This window comes from Zosterops lateralis, assembly GCF_965231275.1.
Source record: "Zosterops lateralis genome assembly, chromosome: 6".
In the NCBI taxonomy this organism is placed as follows: Eukaryota; Metazoa; Chordata; class Aves; order Passeriformes; family Zosteropidae; genus Zosterops; species Zosterops lateralis.
Genome location: NC_139761.1, coordinates 51289704 through 51297896, shown reverse-complemented (window position 1 = coordinate 51297896; position 8193 = coordinate 51289704). Strand labels below are relative to the sequence as shown.

Below are 8193 nucleotides of genomic sequence, written 5' to 3'. Positions count from 1 at the left end.
TACAGTAGGTCTTTAGAAAGTAAAAACCTAATTTGAGGGAATCAATTACTACTTCTTTTTTTCTTACCCTTATTTTTTTTTTTTTATTTAAAGGAAGTTCACAGAGAGGTAAAACTTGTGTAACACGCCAGCCAGAAGTCATGTGTCTCAGACACCACAATGATGGTCGATCTCAGTTTGCATCAGTCTTGCCCGGGCTCTTTTTAGCATTCCAGCTCCAGCTAATGGAAATCAAGCCCATTATGGTAAACGTAGGAAGCAAGTACATTAATAGTGGGCACCGACATTAATTCAAATGGTAAACAATTCAGAACTGTTCCCAGTACATACTAGATTATGTATCATCTTACCTGCTCCTTCAGAGGGCTAAGCCTTTCACAGGTTTTTTTTTAAGTACAGAAGATTGCCTGTCACTGAGTTTTCTGCTTTAGTAAACTATTTTCAAATTCTTCTTTGCTCCCTATCAGTCCCATATAGTTTTTTCTTTTTGGTTTTGGATGAGAGCACTTTCACTCCAGAGCTGACATCATCTCAATGCCAATCTGTTCCTTACATTAAAAACAGAGAGGCAGACGGGGCAAGTTTAGCAAAGGCAAGACGTGGGGGACAATCCGACGCGAAGGTAGAGAGAAAAATTGAGCTTATTTATACAGTAACACGTGTGTTAGAGTAATGCCTCCCTTCCTCGGCTGTGCGCTCCCCCATCTTCTCTCTCACACACGTATATACACACACACACTTTAACTGTGCTTTTGTGTTTTGTCAGAATTAATGAGAAAAGTTCCCTTGCCCTAGGGGTAATTAGTGTCCTTGGAGTTAAATAAGCTAATACTTAGACACCTCTGGCACAGGCAATTATGTTTGTGTATTGAATAATTGATTCAAAGAGGGGGGGAAGGGGCTGCTAATCAGATCTGAGCATAATGAATTGATTTAATTAACAGGGGAATCTGAGGGTCCCTGGGAAATGTGTGCATTTATTCAGCAGCAGGAGAGAGTGCAAAGCACATAAATTGAGAGAGAGAGCGAGCGAGCGAGGCAGGCGGCAAGTGCTTTTGCTTTCAGTGATAGGTTCACATCTTTCCTCCCTCCCACCCCCCCTTCCTTTGAATATAATTTTAGATTTAGAGTGAAATCAAGAGAAAAGCACTTTAGAAGCCTGGAAAGCTCTCGCAGTAGCAACAGCAAAGGGGAGAGGGGTTGCGAGCGATCACACGCGATTACATTAAGACAATTTTTGACAGCGCAGGTTGGGCACGGACGGAGCAGGGGGAGCAGCCCCCGATACCGGTCCTCCCTTACCTTTTCCCTCTCTCCCCGCTCCCTTCCCTTCTCCTTTGATCCCTAAACTGGCCCTGGGGCTGCGGCGGCGGGGCCGGGGGCGAGGCGGCTGCTGCGGGAGCGCGGCTCCAGCTCTGCGGCGCCCAGCGCGGCCGTGAGCCCGCCGCGGCCCCGCTCCCAACTCGCGTCCCGGGGCAGCGCCGGGTGCCCGGCCTGGGCAGCGCCCCGAGCCCGCCCCGAGCCCCGAGCCCCGAGCCCCGAGCGGCGGCTGGAGGGGGAGCGCCCCAAGGAGCCGGAGCGGCGGCGGCGGCGGCCGCCCTCGGCGCCCGGGACAATGGTGCTGGACAAGGAGGACGGTAGGTGGGATCGGGGCGGCGGGCGAGGAGGCACGGACAGAGGGACCGAGGAACGGAGGGACGGGGGAAGGCGGCGGGGTCGGGGGAGCTCGCCCCGCGCCCGCGGCACGGCGCTGCTGCCCGGCCTGTCCCGCACCGCTCCGCTCACAAAGGGGCCCGGGACGGCGGCCCCGACCCACCCGCGGGTCGCTGTCGGCGGTGGCCGGGCCGGGCGGGGCGGTGCGGGTGTCCCCGGGCAGGGCCCCGCTGCGAGCTGCGAGCCGCGGCCGGGCGGGAGGGTCTGACAGCGCAGCCCCGGCCCCGGGCCGCCATCAGCGCCCTTCGCCTCGGCGCGGGTCCCTTCCGAGGCCGCGGGGCCCCAAGGCCGGCCCGCGCTCCGCTGAGGGCAGGGCGGCCCTGCCGGCTGGGCTAATGGCCACGGAACCTCCCCGTGCCCCTGGCCGGGGCTGCAACTCGGAAAAGTGCATGCCGGGCTCAAGAGACAAGTGGGAGATTCTCTCCTTCGCTCTTTTTTTTTTTTTTTTTTTTTTTTTTTTAATTTTTTTTTTCCTCCCCTCTACATCTTTTCCTTCTCCTTTCCTTTTGCTCTGGAGTTTGTGCCTCAGCACGGGGAGAGCGACACCGCCGAGCGGGACGGGGCACCCAGAGCGATCCCGGGCTGGCGGCCCTGTGGGAGCCCTGTGGGGGCCCTGTGGGAGCCCTGTGGGGACCCTGTGGGAGCCCTGTGGGAGGAGGGGGCCGGGGCGCTGACAGCCACAAGGTTAAATGTTCCCTCTGCCCCGGAGACGTGTGTGGGGATAGAGCTCTCTGCACCCTCCTCACATGCCGCCGGGCCCTCGGAGAATCCCTCTCCCAGCAGCTTTTTTTTTTTATTTATTTTTTTTTTCCCCTCCAGTTTCTTGAAGCCCTCTGAAGGAAAGTGATGTGGTGTTATGATGGGGTCGGTAGTGCTCCAGTGTTGGAGAAGAGGGGATGAACTTGTCTAACTGGTCAGTGAGAGATAACAGTAGAAAGACTTTTCTCATCCCTCGCCCCCCCCCCCATGCACTTAGGTAAAAAGGTTAAGTAATGACCGAGGAATTAAACACAGGTAATTTCTTACTGGTGTGTGGAACAAGGTTTGTGTTTCTCTCCGACCTCACTTTCAGGGGTAGCTTGCCTTGCAAGAGTCCCCTGAATTTCGCTCAGCTGCTGGAGGGAAAGACAGGAAAGGCTCTTAACATGTCTATTAATACCCCTTAATAATAATAAGCGGGTGATGTCTTCATCCCGGTGACTCTCAGTCGGGGGGTGCCTGCCAGCCCGTGTCTGTTTCCCTGTGATTGACAGGCTGCCAGCAGGATGCTGCCTCCTTCGCAGGGCGAGAGGCACAGGTGAGCTGCGAGGAGAGACCCACATCTGAGGAGGGTTCCCTAATAGGGCTGTTTGGGCTCTTTCAAGTGTCTCAGACGTACTCATTAAACACGAGGAGCTCGGGGCCGGCCTGACGGTGCTGTGAGGAAATGAAACTAGAACCGTTGATTATCCAGACAGTTCTCAACAGCCTCCTATCCAGGAGATTTCACCAGCGGCTGTGTATAAAAGGGAATAATGGTGGTGGATGGGAGAGGTAAAGAGGAAATTAGTGCGGGGTGCACTTAAAAAAGGAGCAAAGTAGGAAACAAACCCCTGATGAGAGGGATGTGAAGATCAGCACAACAAGGTGCGGTGATGCCTAGGAATCTCCTGTGCTGTTGACAGAGTAGTAATGCTTGAGGAGAAATTATGGTCACTTTTAAAGGTGCACTGAAGAAATGAGGGACAGGAGGTGAGATTCAGAGAAGAAACTCTTTTTATGGAGAGGTCATTTTACCTTTGTAAGTTTCTTTCTGCCTCATTCAGATGGGCTCCACTTGCCCGCTCATCTGTGAATGTTAAAAGGGAATGCTGGACCTGCATAGGTTACAAATGGACTGAAATGGAAGCTTTTGCTAACTAAACCAATTCCTTTTGAAATCAAGCTTGAATGAGCTTGTTAATAAAAATGGGTCTGTTTTACTCCCATAAATGGCCCTTTTTTCTTCCCTTTTATTTTTTTTTTTTCCCAGAAGCCGGTCTGATTTTTACCATCTAAAAATCCCAGCGTTGTGGCTACTATCCAGTTCTCCCCTTGATTTAAGAGGCTTTGCCATGTAGAGTTTTTCTTTGAGGAGGTTTTGTTCTTTTGAGGTCTCTGGCAGCGGTGGGGGTATTTCATAGTTATTACTGCATGGAGAAGGCAGGATTTCAGGATTACCCCTCCCGGAAGCCCTGGTGCATCGCAAGGAGGACACTTGCTGCCCTGTAGATACGTGCCCCTTGCTTCTGCATCCCTGAAGGCTACTTGGGAAGCTGAGCCAAGGCCATTGGCCTCAGAGGCAGCTGCCCACTCTTTCAGCTCGAGGCCTTAGGGCCGTGTGCCAGCCCCAGTGTGACACCAGGATTGCCCCAGAGGTGCAATAACTGCGGGTTTGTGTTTCCACTCCGGGTCTGTGAGCAAAAAGCTTCCTTGGCAAGCGGGCTCTGTGGCGCCGAGAAGCAGCAGAGACTCAATAATACTTTTCTGTGGGTCTTCACAGATATCACTGAGGATGAAGGGGCAGACTGAAAAAATAACAACAATAATAATGTTCCTGACTTGATGTGTTGTGGCATCACGTCAAGTTATGTCAGGGAGGTAACAGCGTTTTGTGTGTTTGAAGTGACATAATATAAGTTGACTGATGCAACATGACTTGATATTAGAAAATACTGGTTCACAGTGGAACTTTGGCAGGTATCTTCCCCGAACAAATGTTATGAACTGAGAGAAGAGGGATGAGAAGAGGGGGAGAGGAAGGCTGAGAGGGAAAAACTTCAAGGCTCGCATTTTAGTCAGTTCCACTATGTAAATCACTGCAGAGTTTGCTGTGGGCAAGCCAACCTACGCACCGTGCAGCGCATTTATAAATTTCGAGATAATGAGAGTTAAGATATTTTTCAAATACGTAAATGTTTTGATCGCAAAGACCAGATTTCTGCTTAAAAAAAAGTAAACTGACATCAGGTAGCATGATTAATTCCAACAGATTGTGTTAATTGTAGTTGACTTAAATTGCTGTACAAATGTGTTGGGGGTTAGAAAACTTTTTTTTTTCCTTAAATTGTTGGTGTGTGAAATGAGTAAGCAGATAAAGTGTTTTTAAAAATCTGTTTGCACAGGGGGTAATCCAGCCTCCATGAAATGATGGAGCAGTAAAGGAATAAAATGTACATTGATCCAATACTGCGTATTTTTTCATGGGTGCATTATGTCTGCTGGTTTGCTCTGCTGCAGAAGTCAGCTGTGACAGACAATGGCTAACTTCATTTTTAGCAAAACCTTGCCTTTCTTGTAGTTACCAAATAGCAGAAGTTAAAATGTACCAAATATTTTGGGGTAAGTCTTGTCCTTTTTGAAGGTGGCAGGGTTGAAAAGTGCACAGACAGAAAGATGGAACATTTTTGGAGTTCACCATTTTCTGATGGAGGCCAATAGTATATTGAAAGTGTTGAAGTGCCTCAAATCTAGAAAAGGCTGTGGTTTTGTTAGTTTTTGCATGGATGCTTTCAACTATTAGACTTTAATCTTTGGGATAAAGTCCTCCTCCTTTTTAGCTTGTGACACTTCCTAAAAGAAAGTGATTATTTATGGTGATTGCACTCTTACGCTAAAATACATATTCAACACTTGCAAACTAGTATCACTAGGAAACAGGAGTTGTTGGAAGCACTAGATGAAAACAGTTCAATGTAAAATGATACATTTAACATCAAATATTCTCAAGGACTGTTAGGATTAAGTATTGTGAATGAAGGGGGAAGGAAAAGCCACTTCAGCCGGGGATAAGGAATCTAATTAAAAATTGGTATTAAGGATATATAACTTGAGCCCGCTATCATGCTCTTTAGAGTACCATTGTATCAGTTGTAAAGGGGAGGAAGAAGTATCATTAAAGCAGAAATGAAATGTTTTCTCAGATTAAAAGACTGAGATGAGTGAAGAGGTGCAGTTGATCTTGGTAGCGAAGTGTCTGATCCCGCAATCCTTGCGGGAGCCATTGGAGACAACATGACTTGTCTGAAAAAGGAGTGAGAGTTGCAGGATGAAGGATAAAAGACGTGGGCCCCCAACTTGTCACTTTATATTTGAGCACTGATGGCATTTCTGACAAGTGGAGCAAACCTGTTAAGGGTTTGTATGGCATTTGATTAGGTAAATTCATTTTAATATCGACCTAGTGAAAATGGAGCTGCGTTCTCCAGAGTACTCCCTGAAACCAACACCGACACGTGAAAACAAACCCAAAATATTTGTGCAGAAAATTAGTATCAAGTTTTAGGCCACCAGAGATATGTGAAAACGCAGCTGGGAGCAGCGGGGCTGGTGTAACTCATCAGCCGGTGGAGAGTTGCGAGGCTCTGACCTGCCCGAGGTGGTGCCAGACACAATCCCGGCTGGCAGGGAGCGGGGCTGGAGCATCCCCAGCCCCGGCCCCGCGGAGGACAAAGAGGCGGCGGCGCAGGTGGCCCCGCGGCCGGCGGCACCTGGGCGGGGGCCGGGCGGGCTGCAGGTGGTGCTGCTGAGCCGGGAAGCCGCTCTCCGCCGGGAAATCCCGGCAGGAGCGCGAGAGGGGGCCCTGGGAAACGCGTGCATTTATTCATCGCAAGTGTGCAGGGCTCACCAATTGAGAGGCAGCGCTAGTCGGGCTTAGGTAGTCTGCCCTCTCTGAATGTAATTTCGGATTTAGGTTCGGCTTAAATCCGAAGGGAAAACACTTTATAAGGCTGAAAGCTGTGTAGTTGCGAGAAGCCGGGGTTATGAGCTATCAAAGGCAATTACATTAAAATAGATTATACTGTGTGAATTGAGCCATTTAGAAGGTGAGAACCAAAGAAACAGCTCTGATCCCCCTTCTTTCTAAATTGCAGTTTTAGTTCCTTGCAATTCTGAGGCACAAAAGTAGGTGAGACTGCTTTTGTATCTGCAAAGTGCTTTATTTCTGAGTGTAATTCTAACTGAGTGCAATCTAGGTTAAAAGCTGGACAACTGGGTAATTAGAGCTCACTTGCTGCTAAAGGACGATCAGCTGTACCGTAGCTCATTTGTGTTCCCAGAGACTTGCTCTCCTCTCCCCTGAGCGGAGGCTGCTGCGGAAGGAGCATCTGTGCCCGGACTTTTCTTGATTGCGGAGATGATGGTGCTGGACAAGGAGGACGGTAGGTGGGCTGAGATTGTGTAAGCCTGTGCTCGGTGTCTTCTGTGTGCCGCTAAGGTAGAAATAAATAGTTTTGAAACAGATGTGCGCTGTGCATTTCAGAGCACTCTGCTCTGGGCTTCTGATGTTTTTCTCTGGTGTAGGTAAAAGCATGCTTGCTCTTTATTTTTTTTTACCTCATCTCTGACATGATCGGACAGCCAAGAAGGGTTTACTCCAGGCTCTGTTTGCTGAAGGACATGTTTTGATTTTATTTTTTTTTTTAATATATACGTAGATTTTTTCTTTCTGCAAGTTACTCTAATATATCCATTTTAGCCTGTTTGTTTTCGCAGATTTTATTGTAAATCTCATTTTGGGATTTTTCTTTCCCTTTCATTTGCATGCCATTTAGGTCTCTTTAATGTGCGCCTTTAATATCTATTTCTCACAGCTTTTCTTCATAGCTATAAACATAATGACAATAAGCTAATAAGCCTCTGTGGCAAAAAACCGCCAACATTAACTTATTCTAAGAATTTACTCCCTTCTTTTAATAGCAGAAGTGGAGGTTCATTTAGGATGTAATTTCATGAATGAAGCTGAAGGAGAGCTTCACTGACTTTAGGACTTCACATATGCTTATTTTTTTAAGCTGACTACTCCTTATCAAGGATGCTTAAGGGGAACAAATTGATGTGAGGAATATCAGATGATGTTAGTTAGTAGCCTGAATGACCTGATGCTATCTTTTGCACGTTGCCTGCCAGGGTGTGCAAACTTAACTGCTCAATCGTCAGTAGTTTCTGGGACGAAGGTGGTAAGTCCAATCACAATCACAACTTCTTAATTAGTTTATTTTATTTTAACTAAGCTGCTTTGTGGCTTAGGTCTTCCTCATAGCTCATAGACTGAAAGCAAGGATTAAAGCTGAGGCAGAGCAGAAGGCTTCTGTAGCCATCCACATGGACTTCCATCCATGGCGCTGCCTCTTGCCAAGGACCTCCACCTTGGTGGCACTTTGTGCGTGGAAAATGGAAAATCTTAACTTCTAGCAGGCATTTCTACCTATTATCTCTTTATTTCACTCCACCTGTAAAAATGGATGAAGTGGGCCATGGAATGGATTTCCCTAATCTTTTAAAATTTATTTCAGAAACCTCTTTAAGTGTTAAAAAAAAAAAAAAGTCATAGGCTGTTGCCATTCAAAAGTAAGAGAAATTACTGAATATTTGTAAGACTGTAGACAGGCAACAGCCTTTCACAAGGAGCAAAAGAGATTGGAGAAATTGGAAGCTGGGCATTTTGGCAGTAGCATTGAT

General features: G+C 47.8%; 1 protein-coding gene across 3 annotated transcripts in view; it reads left to right on the top strand.

Annotated features, from left to right (window-relative positions):
• The first annotated feature begins 1600 nt into the window (after window positions 1-1600).
• The window catches only part of LMO1 (LIM domain only 1), a 59811-nt gene continuing 53218 nt past the window's right edge, over window positions 1601-8193 (top strand). Inside the window, exon 1 of one of the 3 annotated variants that reach the window (XM_083862894.1) lies at window positions 1601-1637. In XM_083862894.1, coding sequence (XP_083719020.1) covers window positions 1616-1637 — 22 coding nt within the window. In that variant the 5' untranslated portion in view covers window positions 1601-1615. Of the gene's footprint in view, window positions 1638-6370; window positions 6894-7646; window positions 7692-8193 lie in introns of those variants that run through there. The other 2 variants (XM_083862893.1, XM_083862895.1) reach the window with 2 other exon arrangements.